Source organism: Oncorhynchus kisutch, linkage group LG6 (genome assembly GCF_002021735.2).
Source record: "Oncorhynchus kisutch isolate 150728-3 linkage group LG6, Okis_V2, whole genome shotgun sequence".
Lineage (NCBI taxonomy): Eukaryota > Metazoa > Chordata > Actinopteri > Salmoniformes > Salmonidae > Oncorhynchus > Oncorhynchus kisutch.
In genome coordinates, this window is record NC_034179.2 from 28,688,958 (window position 1) to 28,708,472 (window position 19,515).

The window sequence follows — 19,515 nt, forward strand, 5'->3', positions numbered from 1 at the left end:
ATTCTCAAATAGGGGTCCAAGGAAGGAGATTTGCAATCAGGCTGTATTTAATGGCTGTTTATTCAGATAGCTAGGGCTTGGTTGATCAGGTGTTTCTTCTCCGCCGAGAGCTTTTGAGGGAAGTGAATGTCAAACTGGATGATGAGATCTCCTCTCTGGGAGGGATCCTGGGACAGAGGCATGCCTTCTCCAGACACCACTTTGCTGTATTTTGGACTGGGTGGGAAAGTGAGAATTTTAGCATAGGTCATTTGACGCTTTGACATACAAGAGATGTGCACCTTTGTCAAATCATGTATGAATTACATCCTGTAATTACTTTACAAAACAGCATGATCATAGTTCAGTAATCTTACAACACGCAGGGTAGTTGCGAGTATAGTAGCATTTCCTAATCACAAATGGAACGGGCTTTGAACACTGCCAATTTGACTGGTACACTCAATGGCTGCCTGGTATTTTAATTTGGAATGTTATCAACTAATGCTGGTATTTTTTTTTTTTGTAACGTCAATTGGGTCAACATCTCATGCCTCATTGCATTAGCGGAAACTATACTTTTCAGGGCAGGCCTGGTTGTAGTGGGATGTTTGTCAAATTAAATGTTTACCCTTCTAACCTGCTGCATGAGTCCCCAATCAACCAGCAGACCTGCCCTGAGCAGCCTTGGTTCCCACTAATGCGATACAGCACAGAGCGAAGGGTACGATTCCTGATTTTACTTCCAGGCATTGGTCTAGATTAAAAATATACAGGTTAAAACATCCCATAACAAGCTTCCGTGTTCGGAATGACTGTGAATGGTAGCAGCACAAAGTGAAACTAAATCGTAGTGAATGTCAGCGAACAAGTGGCATAACTGCTTTATTTAGTTATCTACGGCCACTTTATTGCTGGTCACGTTTTCAATGCGAATCCAGCAATGGCGCTGGTCTCTTGGATTTGTTTGTCTTCAACCTAGGCATGCCTGTTCTATTCATTCTATTTGACACAATATGGTGAAATCGTCTTACAAAGTCAAGCCCCCCCCCAATACGGTAGTAAAAGCACTACTCACTGCACAATGTCATTGATGGGGATATTGAGTATCCTGTCATCTAGTGTCTTCACTTCAACAGCGAATCCAGTCAAAGCCTGTGGGAAGGGGAATATACTAATTGTGCGTTGAAAGACCTCAATGCAGATTTAATGGCTGAAGTATTTGGGAAGAAAAATAGATATTCTACTCAACATGGGAGACATATTTTGCCTACAAAATTATTGCTGAGATAACATGCTTAAGACTTAGTAACCAAGTCGGAACACAATAGTTCCACAGTAGATCTGCAAGAAATGATTCTTTAGTGACCCATTTTGACCTGGACAAAGCATCAGGTGACTCTTTGTAGGGACTTGAAGTTAAACAAAGCAGACTATTGAGTGAAACATGTTCTCTGTACTTTCCCTCCAGGGTCAGACTTGGATTTTCTCACCTTCTCCAGAGAGATCTGGGCCGTAAAGACCAGGTCATTGTGTTGCCTTGCAAACCGGGGATGACTCTTCTGCCGCACAATGAACACAATATCTGCAGGAATACTGTTGGGTCCCTGGGAGAAACAACCAGCTAAATGTGTTGGGGAGGGTACTCTGAAAATGTGCACTGAACAAAAATATAAACAACATGCAACAACTTCAAGGATTTTACTCAGAGTTCATTTAAGGAAAAAAGTCGATTGAAATAAATGAATTAGGTCCTAATCTATGAATTTCATATGAACGGGAACACATATGCATCTGTTAGTCAGACACCTTTAAAAAAAAAGGGTGTGGATCAGAAAACCAGTCACTATCTGGTGGCCTGTGGAATGTTGTCCCACTCCTCTTCAATGGCTGTGCGAAGTTGCTGGATATTGGCAGGAACTGGAACACTCTGTCGTACACGTCCACCCAGAGCATCCCAAACATGCTCAGTGGGTGACAAGTCTGGAAGAACTGGGACATTTTCAGCTTCCAGGAATTGTGTACAGATCCTTGCGACATGGGGTCCTGCAATATCATGCTGAAACATGAGGTGATGGCGGCGAATGAATGGCACGACAGTGGGCCTCAGGATCCATCACAGTACCTCTGTGCATTCAAATTGCCATCGATAAAATGCAATTATATTCGTTGTCTGTAGCCTATGCCAGTCCTTACCATAACAGGGTTCCCACAAGTTGCTTGGGGTGCTTAAAATACTTGAATTTGGCACTCTGAAATTCATCTACTGAAATCCCTTGAAAATCTGACAGTTTCTCAAGTTTACTTCAAAAGTACTTGAATTAAAATGAGAGAACAGCAAATGATAAAAATGTTAATATGAAAAATATTTGAGAAATGTACTGGTCTTGGAATTAACTTCCAGGCAGACTACCGAGTTTTACTTCCTCACGTGTTTCGCGCTCTGGTTGCCAGGCGAGCTCGCTCATTCCACCCATACTGCCACTCAGCCAGGCAGGTATAGAACTCACTGATTAGGCGCCACCAAACTTCACATCGATAGCTAAAATGCGTGGTCAAATGTAGATTAAATTCTGACTGGCAGGATATTGATGTTTATGAATGAGGATATTGATGTTTATGAATGGGTTTTGTCAGACCCAACCAGGGGTGTGGTGGAGGGTACGCACCTTTTTATTTGTGAAATAGAGTTTACTCACCTTTTTATTTAGCTAATTATCTTTACCCACTTATTGCGTTCCCAACGTTGATCAACGCTCAGAAGGTTTCTTGATCTGAGTTCTAATCACGCCTACCTCTGTGAACGAGTGGAATAGTGAATGATTCATGTATGCTCGTTATGTTCGCCTACTCTCACTGATTTTGTTATTTCACCTTTATTTAACCAGGCAGGCTAGTTGAGAACAAGTTCTCATTTACAACTGCGACCTGGCCTCGATAAAGCAAAGCAGTGAGACACAAACAACAACACAGAGTTACACATGGAATAAACAAACATACAGTCAATAACACAATAGAGAAAAGTATATATACAGTGTGTGCACATGAGGTGAGGCAATAAATAGGTCATTGTGGCAAAATAATTACAATTTTGCAATTAAACACTGGAGTGATAGATGTGCAGAAGATGAATGTGCGAGATCATGGGGTGCAAAGTAGAGATCATGGGGTGCAAAGGTGCAAAAATAGATAAATAACAGTATGGGGATGAGGTAGTTGGATGGGCTATTTACAGATGGGCTATGTACAGGTGCAGTGATCTGTGAGCTGCTCTGACAGCTGGTGCTTAAAGTTAGTGAGGGAGATATGGGTCTCCAGCTTCAGTGATTAAGTTTGGTAAGTTTGGCAGCATGAGTGAAGGATGCTTTGTTGCGAAATAGGAAGCCGATTCTAGATGTAATTTTGGATTGGAGATTCTTAATGTGAGTCTGGAAGGAGAGTTTACAGTCTAACCAGACCCCTAGATATTTGTAGTTGTCCACATATTCTAAGTCAACCGTCCAGAGTAGTGATGCTGGACGGGCGGGCAGGTGCAGGCAGCAATCGGTTGAAGAGCATGCATTTAGTTTTACTTGCATTTAAGAGCAGTTGGAGGCCACGGAATTAGAGTTGTATGGCATTGAAGCTTGTCTGGAGGTTAGTTAACACAGTGTCCAAAGAAGGGCCAGAAGTATGCAGAATGGTGTCATCTGCGTAGAGGTGGATCAGAGAATCACTAGCAGCAAAAGCGACATCACTGATGTATACAGAGAAAAGAGTCAGCCCGAGAATTGAACCCAGTGGCACCCCAATAGAGACTGCCAGAGGTCTGGACAGTTTGGGTCTAGAGTGTCTCCCCCTTTGAAAAGGGGGATGACCGCAGCAGCTTTCCAATCTTTGGGGATCTCAGACGATACGAAAGAGAGGTTGAACAGGCTAGTAATAGGGGTTGCAACAATTTCGGCTGATAATTTTAGAAAGAGAGGGTCCAGATTGTCTAGCCCTGCTGATTTGTAGGGGTCCAAATTTTGCAGTTCGTTCAGAACATCAGCTATCTGGATTTGGGTGAAGGAGAAATGGGGGACGTTTGGGCAAGTTGCTTTGGGGTGTGCAGGGGTGTTGACCAGGGTAGGGGTGGCCAGGTGGAAAGCATAGCCAGCCGTAGAAAAATGCTTATTGAAATTCTCAATTATTGTGGATTTATCGGTGGTGACAGTGTTTCCCAGCCTCGGTGCAGTGGGCAGCTGGGAGGAGGTGCTCTTATTCTCCATGGAATTTACAGTGTCCCAGAACTTTTGGGGGTTTTTGCTGCAGGAAGCAAATTTCTGTTTGAAAAAGCTAGCCTTTGCTTTCCTAACTGGTTCCTAACTTCCATCAAAAGTTGCATATCACGGGGGCAATTTGATGCTAATGCCGTACGCCACAGGATGTTTTTGTGATGTTCAATGGCAGTCAGGTCTGGAGTGAACCACGGGCTATAGCTGTTGCTGTTTTTTTTTTTATTGAATGGGGCATGCTTATTTAAGATTGTGAGGAAAGCACTTTTAAAGAGTAACCAGGCAACTTCTACTGACGGAATGAGGTCAATATCCTTCCAGGATACCCGGGCCAGGTCGATTAGAAAGGCCTGCTCAATGAAGTGTTTTAGGGAGCGTTTGACAGTGATGAGGGGTGGTTGTTTGACCGCAGACCCATTAACGGACGACAAAAGCAACAGGCAGTGACCGCTGAAATCCTGGTTGAAGACAGCAGAGGTGTATTTGGAGGGCAGGTTGGTTAGGATGATATCTATGAGGGTGCCTGTGTTTTTACAGATTTGGGGTTGTACCTGGTAGGTTCATTGATACTTTGTGTGAGATTGAGGGCATCAAGTTTAGATTGTAGGATGGCCGGGGTGTTAAGCATGTCCCAGTTTACGTCACCTAACAGCACGAGCTCTGAAGATAGATGGGGGGCAATCAATTCACATATGGTGTCCAGGGCACAGCTGAGGCAGAAGGTGGTCTATAGCAAGCGGCAACGGTGAGAGACTTGTTTCTGGAAAGGTGGATTTTGAAAAGTAGAAACTCAAATTGTTTGGGCACAGACCTGGATAGTAAGACAGAACTCTGCAGGCTATCTCTGCAGTAGATTTGCCTTGTTAGCAGCGCATCCATTCACCACTCTGTCCTGCGGGAAACTCTGCATACGACATAGGCAGAGAGGTGAAACGAACTACCTCAGCCCAGACCTACCGTGGCAAGTAGTAGAGCCACGCCGCTGACAGTGGGAATTATTTTAACGTCCCTCGACTCCTGCCGTGTGTTGGTAAAGTAGTGGTATAGCTTTAAAACATAAAGTGCATTATGGGTAACGTAGTAGATTAACTTTCGCTTTTGATGCAATTGTTGTGGTGGCGGTAATGTAGTAGAACAGTGAGCCACGCCCTTTTTGAGCCATTATCCCACTTTTATTTTGTCATTCAGACTACCTCACATGGTGTACAAGTTTAAGAAATGTCAACTACTTAAGTGGAATTCCAGACTCGTCATTAGCAGCGGATAAGATCCCCAAATGTGGGAATTACCCCAGAGCATCCATAAATTGCTCTGGCCCTGGAGCTAGCAAGTGAAGGCTCCCCAGAGCCTTCCCAACTACGGTCTGGAGGCGAGGAAGGAAAGGTAACACTGGGGGCTCTTCCCGGGATTTATCCTGCCTGCATCAGTGAGTTATTCACATTCTACCGGAATATCAAAGAGAAATCAATGGGGGAAAAAAAGGACTTTCACGAAGTGATGGCTAATGAAGTTATTCATCATTGTCTGAGTAGTGGCTGACGTTCTAAATTAAGTTGTGAAATGGCGACTACACACAGGAAATCTGTTATTACGAGAAAGAATCCGCCTGAGGATTCGACGTGCTACTCAAACCCATTCATGTTGCTAACTACAGTGAATGAAGACATGCTATCACAAATCTCATTTGCCAACTGGATACATTTATTTGATGTTGCAAATGCTAACTGCAATTAACTTATTCCAAGTTCAGATGTAGCTAATATGCAGCCAGCTGCAGGTAATATGGCTGACTCGTGCTGTGAGTCATAGACGTCTCCTCAACAGCCAAGGAGAGAATCGAATCCATTCAAGCCTTGTGAAAAATGGAAATGTGGGTGACAGTGGAATCGAATCATAGCTAAGTCACAACCAAAACTATGCCAGCTGGCATGCTAGATGCTCACCTGAAAATGCTATCTCTGGAAATGTGTTTCAACCAACTACTGGAATGCTGTATACTCCATGCACTAACCCTTTCAACTCTGCCAACCACAGACTCTATGCAGTGAGTACACCTGTAGATGCTGCTGACTCCCATTACCCACGCAGGATGCCAGCAGCTCTGCCCTCCACTCCAGCCATGCCTCCTGTGGAAAACCACCACTCACAGTCGCAGGACAGCTATGGCTGTATCTGTGTGATGCTCTGCACACTGAAGGAAATTACATATACTGTTATGAAAATGAACAGTCTCGCCCCAGGCGAGCAAGATCCAGTTCCCATGGCAGGCAGCCCCAGCGTATACATTATGATATCTCATCTGACAGTAAGGACGAATACGCTACTCGGAAGGAGAGGTTCCCCACACTACGACCAGGTCAGTTTGATGGTCTGAGCTCATGGAAAGAGTTCTTACATCGCTTTGAGAGCTGTGCTAGAGCTAATCACTGGTCAGAAAGGACAATATCAGTCCAGCTGAGATTCTGTTTAGTGGCCGTTGCAGGGGTTGTGGCCCACAAGAACCCTAGGTCTTCTTGTTGAGACTACTCATGCATAGTGGGGAGGTGGACTCGGCATACGGGCCAGCATGGGTGCATGCGCCTGCCATTGGCATTGAGTTGACACAGAGAGTGCGCAAACCACGTGAATCACTGCATGTGTTGAGAGATTACATTTATGAGAAAGTGTCCATTGTATATGCAGATCGCTCTGAGGGAGAACAGGACTCCATCAGTGTGGATGTCTTCACTAATGTTATTGGGTGACAGTGGAGACTCCAGCATTGTGCAGAAGCTACTGAAGAAGCATCCATGCACATTGGCACAAACCTATGAGGTTGCCCACAGGTACGAAACCACCAAGCGAGCAGCTAACAGTGTTACTCAACTAATGCAGTCTGGTGTGCGAACTACAGAGTGGAGAGCCAGAGCAGCTACCTTACGGGAATGCATCGACCACAGCGAAGATGAAGATGAGAGTTGGACCACACCACCTGTAGAGCGGAGTCAGAAACCTCCAAAGTCCAGCTTCAAGCCACACAAACCAAAGACTGGTGAGTGCAAAAATACAAATTGGAACGAAATCAGATGCCACAACTGCCAAGGCATTGGACACATGAAACAGAGTCCCTGAATCCCCCAATTCCACTGAAAGCCAAAACACACCTGCTGTTCTCAGTGTCAAGGGCACAAGTCCCGAAATGTGTATCCACCTACTATTCTACAACATGGACGTACAGTGGGGCAAAAAAGTATTTAGTCAGCCACCAATTGTGCAAGTTCTCCAACTTAAAAAGATGAGAGAGGCCTGTAATTTTCATCATCGGTACACTTCAACTATGACAGACAAAATGAGAAAAAAAAATCCAGAAAATCACATTGTAGGATTTTTTATGAATTTATTTGCAAATGATGGTGGAAAATAAGTATTTGGTCAATAACAAAAGTTTATCTCAATAGTTTGTTATATACCCGTTAGCAATGACAGAGGTCAAACGTTTTCCGTAAGTCTTCACAAGGTTTTCACACACTGTTGCTGGTATTTTGGCCCATTCCTCCATGCAGATCTCATCTAGAGCAGTGATGTTTTGGGGCTGTTGCTGGGCTTTCAACTCCCTCCAAAGATTTTCTATGGGGTTGAGATCTGGAGACTGGCTAGGCCACTCCAGGACCTTGAAATGCTTCTTACGAAGCCACTCCTTCATTGCCCGGGCGGTGTGTTTGGGATCATTGCTGAAAGACCCAGCCACGTTTCATCTTCAATGCCCTTGCGGATGGTAGGCTTTGTTACTTTGGTCCCAGCTCTCTGCAGGCCATTCACTAGGTCCCCCCGTGTGGTTCTGGGATTTTTGATCACCGTTCTTGTGATAATTTTGACCCCACTGGGTGAGATGCGTGGAGCCCCAGATCGAGGGAGATTATCAGTGGTCTTGTATGTCTTCCATTTCCTAATAATTGCTCCCACGGTTGATTTCTTCAAACCAAGCTGCTTACCATTTGCAGATTCAGTCTTCCCAGCCTGGTGCAGGTCTACAATTTTGTTTCTGGTGTCCTTTGACAGCTCTTTGGTCTTGGCCATAGTAGAGTTTGGAGTGTGACTGTTTGAGGTTGTGGACAGGTGTCTTTTATACTGATAACAAGTTCAAACAGGTGCCATTAATACAGGTAACGAGTGGAGGACAGAGGAGCCTCTTAAAGAAGGTCTGTCACAGGTCTGTGAGAGCCAGAAATCTTGCTTGTTTGAAGGTGACCAAATACTTATTTTCCACCATGCAAATAAATTCATTACAAATCCTACAATGTGATTTTCTGGATTTTTTCTCTCATTTTGTCTGTCATAGTTGAAGTGTACCTACGATGAGAATTACAGGCCTCTCTCATCTTTTTAAGTAGGAGAACTTGCACAATTGGTGGCTGACTAAATACTTTTTTGCCCCACTGTATGTGCTCTTTAGGACCGTTACGACACCATTCACCTAGATGGTAAACGTCCACTCCAGCTATCGACTGTACAGTCTCTGCAGGGCATTGGTCCTGTAAATGTCAAAGTCTTTGGAGAAGTTCACCTGTCCATTCAGGTTGGTACCAGCACAGTGAGTGTTAACACGGAGAACACCGAAGCCATCCTTGGTCATCCATTCCTGGAGCAGGCACAGGCACGCCTTGATTTTGGCAGCCAGAGGATTGTACTGTTTGGTGAGCAGGTGCCCTACTTCAACTCGAAGAACAGACCGAAGATGCCTGTCATAAGAATAGCATGCACAGCCGTCTTGAATCATGATGTGAGAACATCGTGCCGGGGATTGCACAATTCCGGGAACCTGTCAGAGGATGACGTGGTGCTGAGCCCAACTAAAGGATTCATTGAGAAGCATCGTCTTCTGGTGGCACAGGTTGTGGTTACCGCACAGGCCAATAATCCCCATCAGGCTCTACAACCCAGGAACAGAGTCTGTGAAAGTAAAGAAGGGTGCTATCGCCAGATTCCTCCAGGCAGCAGATGTTGATCAGGCCACTGATATTTCTTCCATGTCACCAAAAACTAGTCTTGTCTCCCCAGCGGTTCCTGCTCACTTACAGTCGGTGTATATGGAGAGCTCTACTGTGCTAAGTGCAGACGAACGTTGTCATGGTATGCAAAAAGGACCAGACATATCATCTATGTGTGGACTACAGGGCTCTAAATGAGCGTACTATTAAGGATGCATATCCACTTCCTCGTATCCAAGGGACTATAGATACCCTGTCAATGGCCAAATGGTTTAGCACTTTGGACTTAGCATCAGGCTACTGGCAGGTAGAGCTTACTCCCAGGGCCCATAGGCGGACGCTTTCTGCAGCAGGAAGTGCCTCAATGGAATGTGATGCCTTTTGGGGTCTGCGACGCACCACTGACGTTTCAACATCTAATAGACCGAGTCCTGGCCGGAATGCAATGGGAGACCTGCTTAGTAAATCTAGAGGACATCATCATCATCATCATCCTGGGAAGGGATGGCACAGAGATACTCCAACGCCTGGCACAAGTGTTCGATCGGCTACGCCAAGCCAAACTGAAATTGAAACCCTCCAAGTGCTGTTTCTTCTGCCGACAGGTGTTTTCCAAACACGGCATCGCCACAGATCCCAGAGAATTCTGAAAGTCCAAGAATGGTCCCAGCCTACCTGTTTCAGAAGTCCGTCAGCCTGGCCTCGTACTACTGACGATTTGTCAAACATTTTGCTGCTGTAGCCAAGACCCTCCATGAGTTTACAAAGAAGCATGCTCATTTCCGGTGGACGCCAGAGTGCCAGGAGGCGTTCAAAGAATTAAAGAAGATACTCACCACCACGCTCATCTTGGGCTATCCACTCAATGGTGCTTTGCTGGTGACACTGTCGGCAATTTATTTAGAATTCAAGGCACACTTAACCAGCATGGCTACCACGGCAATATGCAGTGATACGCCATCCCATCTGGCTTGCGCTTAGTGGGACTATCATTTGTTTATCAACAGGACAATGACCCAAAACACACCCCCAGACTGTGTAAGCACTATTTGACCAAGAAGGAGAGTGATGGGGTGCTGCATCAGATGACCTGGCATCCACAATCACCCGGCCTGGAATTTGGAATGAGTTGGACCTCAAAGTGAAGGAAAAGCAGCCAACAAGTGCACAGCATATGTGGGAACTCCTTCAAGAATGTTGGAAAAGCATTCCAGGTGACTTCCTCATGAAGCTGGTTGAGAGAATGCAAAGAGTGTGCAAAGCTGTCATCAAGGCAAAGTGTGGCTACTTTGAAGAATCTAAAATATATTTTGATTTGTTTAACATTTGTTTGGTTACTACATGATTCCATATGTGCTTTTCATAGTTTTGGTGTCTTCACCATCATTTTTACAATGTAGAAAATATATATTTTTTTAACTTTCAAAAACTTGAATGAGTATGTGTGTCCAAACTTTTGACTGGTACTGTATATACAGTGCCTTGCGAAAGTATTCGGCCCCCTTGAACTTTGCGACCTTTTGCCACATTTCAGGCTTCAAACATAAAGATATAAAACTATTTTTTTGTGAAGAATCAACAACAAGTGGGACACAATCATGAAGTGGAACGACATTTATTGGATATTTCAAACTTTTTTAACAAATCGAAAACTGAAAAATTGGGCGTGCAAAATTATTCAGCCCCCTTAAGTTAATACCTTGTAGCGCCACCTTTTGCTGCGATTACAGCTGTAAGTCGCTTGGGGTATGTCTCTATCAGTTTTGCACATCGAGAGACTGAAATTTTTTCCCATTCCTCCTTGCAAAACAGCTCGAGCTCAGTGAGGTTGGATGGAGAGCATTTGTGAACAGCAGTTTTCAGTTCTCTCCACAGATTCTCGATTGGATTCAGGTCTGGACTTTGACTTGGCCATTCTAACACCTGGATATGTTTATTTTTGAACCATTCCATTGTAGATTTAGCTTTATGTTTTGGATCATTGTCTTGTTGGAAGACAAATCTCCGTCCCAGTCTCAGGTCTTTTGCAGACTCCATCAGGTTTTCTTCCAGAATGGTCCTGTATTTGGCTCCATCCATCTTCCCATCAATTTTAATCATCTTCCCTGTCCCTGCTGAAGAAAAGCAGGCCCAAACCATGATGCTGCCACCATGGGGATGTGTGTTCAGGGTGATGAGCTGTGTTGCTTTTACACCAAACATAACGTTTTGCATTGTTGCCAAAAAGTTCAATTTTGGTTTCATCTGACCAGAGCACCTTCTTCCACATGTTTGGTGTGTCTCCCAGGTGGCTTGTGGCAAACTTTAAACAACACTTTTTATGGATATCTTTAAGAAATGGCTTTCTTCTTGCCACTCTTCCATAAAGGCCAGATTTGTGCAATATACGACTGATTGTTGTCCTATGGACAGAGTCTCCCACCTCAGCTGTAGATCTCTGCAGTTCATCCAGAGTGATCATGGGCCTCTTGGCTGCATCTCTGATCAGTCTTCTCCTTGTATGAGCTGAAAGTTTAGAGGGACGGCCAGGTCTTGGTAGATTTGCAGTGGTCTGATACTCCTTCCATTTCAATATTATCGCTTGCACAGTGCTCCTTGGGATGTTTAAAGCTTGGGAAATCTTTTTGTATCCAAATCCGGCTTTAAACTTCTTCACAACAGTATCTCGGACCTGCCTGGTGTGTTCCTTGTTCTTCATGATGCTCTCTGCGCTTTTAACGGACCTCTGAGACTATCACAGTGCAGGTGCATTTATACGGAGACTTGATTACACACAGGTGGATTGTATTTATCATCATTAGTCATTTAGGTCAACATTGGATCATTCAGAGATCCTCACTGAACTTCTGGAGAGAGTTTGCTGCACTGAAAGTAAAGGGGCTGAATAATTTTGTTTTTGATTTGTTAAAAAAGTTTGAAATATCCAATAAATGTCGTTCCACTTCATGATTGTGTCCCACTTGTTGTTGATTCTTCACAAAAAAATACAGTTTTATATCTTTATGTTTGAAGCCTGAATTGTGGCAAAGTTCAAGGGGGAAAATACTTTCGCAAGGCACTGTATTTTCTTATTAACTCTTATTTTCTGAAAATGGCATTGTTAGTTAAGGGCTTGTAATTAAGCATTGCACGGTAAGGTCATGTTGTATTCAAATAACATTGGATTTGAACTAAGTGCATTTTACACTGTCAGAATTCACTTTCATGTCATTATGTGTTGGAACATCATGGGGGGCCTACAATGTAGTGAAATATGTAGTGAAAAAAGACAATTTGAATATAAAGACAATTGAATATTATGTACACTGAAAAAATATATAAACACAACATGCAACAATTTTAAATATTTTACTGAGCTACAGTTCATTTAAGGAAGTCAGTCAATTTAAGTAAATTCATTAGGCCCTAATCAATGGATTTCACATGTCTGGGCAGGGGTGCAGCCATGGGTGGGCCTGGGAGGGCATAGGCCCACCCACTTGGGAGCCAGGGATTTATTACAGACCGAAATACTCCTCAGTTTCATCAGCTGTCTGGGTGGCTGGTCTCAGACGATCCCGCAGGTGAAGAAGCCGGATGCGAAACTCCTGGGCTGGCGTGATTACACATGGCCTGCGGTTGTGAGGCTGGTTGGACGTACTGCCAAATCCTCTAAAACAACGTTGGAGGCGGCTTATGGTCGAGAAATGAACATTCAATTCTCTGGCAATAGATCTGGTGTACATTCCTGCAGTCATCATGCCAATTGCACGCTCCCTCAAAACTTGAGACATCTGTGGCCTTGTGTTGTGACAAAACAGCACATTTTAGAATGGCCTTTTATTGAACCCAGCAGAAGGTGCACTTGTGTAATACTCATGCTGTTTAATCAGTCTCTTAATATGCCACACCTGTCAGGTGGATGTATTTTCTTGGCAAAGGAGAAATGCTCACTAACAGGGATGTAAACAAATTTATGCACAACATTTTAGAGAAATAAGCTATTTGTGCATATGGACAATTTCTGGGATCTTTATTTCACCTCATGAAAGATGTGGCCAACACTTTACATGTTGCGTTTATATTTTTTGTTCAGTGTAGTTTACCAAGCTAGCAATTACTTCACACTGGAAAAGGTTAAGCTACACTAAAGCTACCCTTTAGTGTAAAAAAACATAGTTTACATAACTAAAGTTCGTTTGAAAAAGTAGTTCACTGCATCCAAACTACTTCATGAAATTATATGTATATTGGACATTTCTAAGACAACTTTGATGCAAGAACAGATCAGTTTGGGGTCATATGTTAACAGAATGCCAATTAAAAACAAATAATGTTTCAATTGAGAATTAGGAATTAGGCAGGTCAATTAGGCAGGCCAAAAAAGAAAGGAAATTATTGCCTACTAAACACTACCTAGATATGAATTGTGATTAACTACCACCAAGCTATCACTACTCCCCAACACTGGTGGCTAAGTTATATCTATAGAAGATAAACACAGACACTCCCCGCACAACTAGATATTTATGTGTACAAACATTAATGTGGCAGGTTGGAGCCCCTGAGGGAACTAACATCTGTAAAACGCATAGCTAAAAAGCACAATAATTTAAGCACTGAGTGGGTGATGATTATCTTACCTGATCACCCTCCTTTGGGAATGTTATCCTAGTGTCTTCATTCCATCCTGGTTTTACAATGATAGTCAATATTTTGTCCTTGATACTGGATGTGTGTCCATCTTCATTCATGACCTGGTTCAGAGGTTGAGCAAATTTACACTGAATCTGATACTGGTTACCTGAAGTAAGCAGTACGGCATCTGAACAGAATAACAATGTTTAAAGTTAGAGCTTTTCTTTTTTAACTACTCAATATAGGCCTATAGGTATGTTGATTGAAGGACATCTCAACACTCATCAGGCATTATGATCCCATCTTACCCTACGAGATATTTTGATCTTTTTGGTACATCCATAGAAGAGGTCTTCCAAGGCCAAGTGAAGGTCCCTTTCAATGGGGGAGTCTTGTGTTTTCACTCCTCTTCCTCGCAGGCCTCCAAACCCGATGGCCACTTCATTCCCATCTTTCATGTGGAAGTCTGAAGAGGGAAGCATTATCATGAAGAACAAGAAGAGTTGTCATTACTATGGAGATCATTTAGATAAATCAAACAAGTAAAACTTATATAAAGAAAATACTGAATGTTCTTTTTCCTACCTGCGAATGGGTTGTCACCTCCAAAAAACTGCCTGAATATCTTGTCTGGGTTTCCATGGTAGATGTATCCTGATGTCCAAGCTCCAGTCTCCCCAGACTGAAGTGGGATACCTCCTTTCAGACCCTCTTCTCCAAACTTGTCATAGGTTGCCTTTTTTCGAGCTGAAAAATAAATATTGTGGGCCTATCATTTTATGTGACCCGACGTCTCTGAAGATTTCCCCAAGCAGCACTGAACTGATCGTGGCAGCGGCTACACTGATGATTGTTGTAACGTTTACTTACGGTCACTCAAAACATCATAGGCCTCGGCAAGTTGATTGAATTTTTCATAGGCACCCGGTTTGCGGTTTGTGTGAGGATGGTACTTCAAGGCAAGACGTCGGTAACTACAGGGGCAAAAAAATACAGCTAAGCATTGTTGTTTTTATGAAAACGTATCTAGTATGCTAGCTAATGTAATGTATGTAAAAATGTTTTAGCTTTTGTCATTTTGAGACAAAGATAAAAAAGTAACTAATCTTACGATTTTTTTATGTCTGCATCTGTTGCATTTCTATTTATCTCCAATGCTGCATAATAATCCCTCCCCATTGTCGATTAAAATAAAATGAACATGTAATATGAAAAGCTAAACAAATATAGAAAGCTAACTAGCTAACGTTACTGTTAGCTAGGTCTTACAGTAAGAAAAAAAACCATGGGATGGACAATTGTTTGCGGTTTCTGTATTTGGTTGCCATAGATGCGCGACGCTTTAAATGTATTTATTGGGAGTTGCCGATGGATGGCGCCAAATCAAAGGTTACAACCCCTGTAGTCACCGTGCACCTTCGCCTCTAACTCTTTCACAGCACACACCGAAGCACTGTCAGCCAGGCCATGAACACGTCAGCCGCTGGTTGTGCTTTATCTACGCAATCAGGCAATAAACCACCGTTAATCCATTGATAAATCAATGTACTGAAAACATGTATTTACCTTATTCTTGCTTTTAGCATCCGATGAAGTAATTTCTACACCAAGAATAAACCAACCAATTGGATTTTAGATTAAATATTTTATTTGAAGCTACAACAGCAAAGTATATGTCCTACAATCATCCCAAATTAATTTATATATATAAAAAAAAAACATGTGATGAAAAAAAGATGAAACAGTAGATGTCAGAAGAAGTATGATGACAGCTGACGTAAAAGGGTGGGGTGAACAGTCTTTGCTCTCACTAGGTCATCTGTGCCATCAGTCCCTCTAGCTCTGGACGTGCCTTGAAACGGGCTTGGTAATCTGCCTCTGTGTGCTAGGGGAAACAGTTAGTAACAAAATAAATGTACATAGATATAGGATATGATCCATGTGCAAAAAAAAAGTCATGCAGAGGTCAACACAGACAGAATATGCTCACTGGCTTTACAGAGACTTGAAACCCCTCTGGCTGATTCTTCAACATAACCTCCATAAAGATGGGGCATAATGTGGCGTTTAGTTGGCTGAGCTGTAAACAAAATCCTTATCAATGCTCTAGAGTGAAAAGTTATGTCATGCAACTGCCAAAAGTTCAGAGAACACATTACTTACACTCAAAACACTCCATTACCTGAACAATTCGCTCATGGGTCTTGAGGATGGCGTCTACATACATCTTGGTCGGTCCCTTGCTCCGGCATGACCATGACTTCTGTGCTCTTAGTGGGCAATGCAAAGCTGAGATGAGGAGAATAGTTAGTTCATCCCTTTAAGGTTTGTTAATGAATCAATCAATAAAAGACCTTGGATGATGTAATCCCATGCTATGCAAGAGGGCCAAATATGTGCCTCCTATTGAAGCATTATGAACTTTGCAGACATGGATATTTGGGCCATAAAATCACTGAGCAAAAAAAGGCAAGCATGATGTAAAATGTGAACCTGGTATTACACCTGATTATAGGCTACTAAAGCCAACGACGTATCGCTGCACCACAGTTTTATTGAAAACAGTGTTAAAAAAAACTGCTCTGATATTCACACGCTGATATTTATTGATAACCAACAAATGCCACTAATGTGCATTGTGAACAGATAAAGAACCTCAGAGTAATGAACTCTTTTTCGGGCACAATTTGGTGAAAGCGCTGAAAGCCTTCAGAAATCCTCAGTTCCCCATCACTAATATAATCCCTTCCTAAGGCTTTCCTATAAAGTCTAAATGTATACACATAGTAGTAACTTATTATTGTTATTGGGGGAGGACTTACACAGAATCGGATGTTTATCTGATACCGATGCCCTTAAAATAAAATAAACAGACATCAAGAGGTAGCTAGCTACCACCCATAGACTTAGACATTGCATCTGTCCTATTATGGAGTCTGAGTGCATGGGCAGCACCATTGAGGCCCGGTCCAATGTACGTGAATGAATGGCCAATGAGGCCTGTAACTGGATAGAAGACAAACAAATCATCCATCTATCAAGTGTTTTGATATGATATACTGACATGTTTGACCTTCCTTCTTGCTTGCTTGCCAGCTAACTACAACCTGTGTCAAAGATGCCATTTCTTGGTAGAAGACACATTACCTTGAGAATGACAGGATTCATTGCTCTAATTTTAAACTGAAGTCATCCCGTCATAAATCTCAAAATTATTTTAGATTTTGCTGTAGCTAGTTGTTGCATATGTACACAAGAGGTTCTGAGAAAAACACTTCCGGTTGGTCTGCCTGACTCAAATGTAGTGTCAGAATAAGGATAATATCTTAGTTCCGCTTTCAAATGTGTTTTATCCTTGTTTGCTTCTTCTGTTTTATTTTCATTTTCTTGAGTAAAAGTAAAGATACCGTAATAGAAAATAACTCAAGTAAAAGTTACCCATTAAAATACCACTTGATTAAAAGTCTAAAAGTATTTGGTTTAAAATTATAATACATTATTTCAAATTGAAATAGGAATGTAATGAAGTAAAGAAAGTTGTCAAAAATATAAATAATAAATTACAGACCCCCCCCCCCCCCTACCCCCCGCCCCAAAATACTTAAATAGTACTTTAAAGTATCTTTAAGTACTTTACACCACTGGACAGGACCTTATGGTGCTTTGAAGACAAACGGGAACTTGGAAAAAACGAGGTCAGTCATGACATCAGTGATCTATAGGTCGGAAAGTAGGAGCTCTAGAAAGATGGCCGAGTTTCCGGCTTGGAATTTCGAGTTGGATAACCATTCAAAACAACCAAAAAATCCTGTCGGAGCGCATTTTTCCCCGAGTTCACAGTTGTCTTGAACGCGCTGAAGTCGGAGATGTACTTGTTTCCGTTGTTTTGAACACTGCAAGAGCCACCCTTTCATCTGTGACAGAGACATTCTCGGATGTGTATTTTACATTCCCATGCAAAAACTTCGCCTCTTCCTCTCTGGCCCAAATAATACATGGAATTTAATGAAATATCCAAAATTAGGACGCGAGAACGAAACACAAAAGCAGCAAGCCACGCTTTAATGTACAGGTTCCCATTAAGAAATATATTTAAGCAATAAGGCCCGATGAGGTGTGGTACATGGCCAATAAATATACCACGGCTAAGGGCTGTTCTTATGCACGACGCATCACGGAGTGCCTGGATACAGCCCTTAGCCGTGGTATATTTGCCATACACTACAAACTCCCGAGGTGCCTTGCTATTATAAACTGGTTACCAACGTAATTAGAGCAATAAAATGACATGTTTAGTCATACCCGTGGTATACGGTCTGATACACCACAGCTGTCAGCCAATCAGCACTCAGGGCTCGAACCGCCCAGTTTATAATACCGGATATATCATATATTGGAACGTTTGTGGGCCATAATGACATAATTTACACCACTGCATCGGATGCAACAATTGCATTGTATTGGTGGAGCCGTGTCTGTCGTCGTAAAAAATGAGGTTGTGACAAACTTCCTCTGAAACAGCTAGCGAGTGGGAGTGCTACCAGTGTGTTGTGAATAACTTTAGCGTGAGCAACAATAATTGAATCGGCAGTTCACCTTCAAAATAAAAGTAATCCATGGAAACTGATGCAAACAGATAAAACTAGTGGAATGATGCCACAACTGGACTAGATAATGCTAAAGGTTGGGATGTAAATGACAATTACTCGTTAATTTGACAAAAAAAACATGTACAAATATTTTGCTATAAAAGTGGATGTATTTGAATTCAGAATTCCATTGGGGCATACATATATGCGCTGTTCAGCCTAACCTATGGATTGTGCATCCATGAAATGGTTAAATGGTTTATCAGCCTAATTAGTGACAGCCACATAACATACATGTGAAGAGTTTCCACAGATATTAGTGTCTTAGCTCTTATTGCGGAACTCTAAAACCACTGAAATGAGCAACATTAAGCTCATTCTTTAAAAGTAACTTCCTCACCATTTTAGATAAGCATGCTCCGTTCAAAAAATGCAGAACTAAGAACAGATATAGCCCTTGGTTCACTCCAGACCTGACTGCCCTCGACCAGCACAAAAACATCCTGTGGCGAACTGCAATAGCATTGAATAGTCCCTGCGATATGCAACTGTTCAGGGAAGTCAGGAACCAATACACCCAGTCAGTCAGGAAAGCAAAGGCCAGCTTCTTCAGGCAGAAATTTGCATCCTGTAGCTCTAACTCCAAAAAGTTCTGGGACACTGTAAAGTCCATGGAGAACAAGAGCACCTCCTCCCAGCTGCCCACTGCACTGAGGCTAGGTAACACGGTCACCACCGATAAATCCATGATTATCGAAAACTTCAACAAGCATTTCTCAACGGCTGGCCATGCCTTCCTCCTGGTTACTCCAACCTCGGCCAACAGCTACGCCCCCTTTCAGATGTTCTGAAAGAGCTGCAAAACCTGGACCCGTACAAATCAGCTGAGCTTGACAATCTGGACCCTCTATTTCTGAAACTATCCGCCGCCATTGTCGCAGCCTGTTCAACCTCTCTTTCATATCGTCTGAGATCCCCAAGGATTAGAAAGCTGCCGCAGTCATCCCCCTCTTCAAAGGGGGAGACACCTTGGACCCAAACTGTTACGGACCTATATCCATCCTGCCCTGCCTATCTAAGGTCTTCGAAAGCCAAGTCAACAAACAG

The 19,515-nt window shown here is 42.7% G+C and overlaps 2 protein-coding genes across 3 annotated transcripts; both read right to left on the bottom strand.

The window, feature by feature from the left end:
- Positions 1-36: 36 nt before the first annotated feature.
- Positions 37-15,133, bottom strand: dnajb13 (DnaJ heat shock protein family (Hsp40) member B13). 2 transcript variants are annotated; one of them, XM_020485297.2, is made up of 8 exons: positions 14,931-15,133; positions 14,690-14,793; positions 14,405-14,566; positions 14,128-14,285; positions 13,825-13,938; positions 1,473-1,586; positions 1,058-1,134; positions 37-216 (listed from the first exon to the last, which is right to left on the bottom strand). In XM_020485297.2, the coding sequence occupies exons 1-8, from the start codon at positions 14,996-14,998 to the stop codon at positions 63-65; spliced, it is 951 nt and encodes a 316-aa protein (XP_020340886.1). In that variant the 5' UTR covers positions 14,999-15,133; the 3' UTR covers positions 37-62. The 2 variants fall into 2 exon arrangements, with proteins under 2 accessions (XP_020340886.1, XP_020340887.1); XM_020485298.2 differs by lacking the exon at positions 1,473-1,586.
- A 370-nt stretch (positions 15,134-15,503) lies between these two features.
- LOC116374287 (39S ribosomal protein L48, mitochondrial-like) lies at positions 15,504-17,748 on the bottom strand. The gene is given in 5 exon segments (XM_031825905.1): positions 15,504-15,704; positions 15,810-15,899; positions 16,002-16,052; positions 16,054-16,108; positions 17,726-17,748. Coding segments are annotated over 5 exon segments (294 nt in total). The 3' UTR covers positions 15,504-15,629.
- Between the last annotated feature and the right edge of the window lie 1,767 nt (positions 17,749-19,515).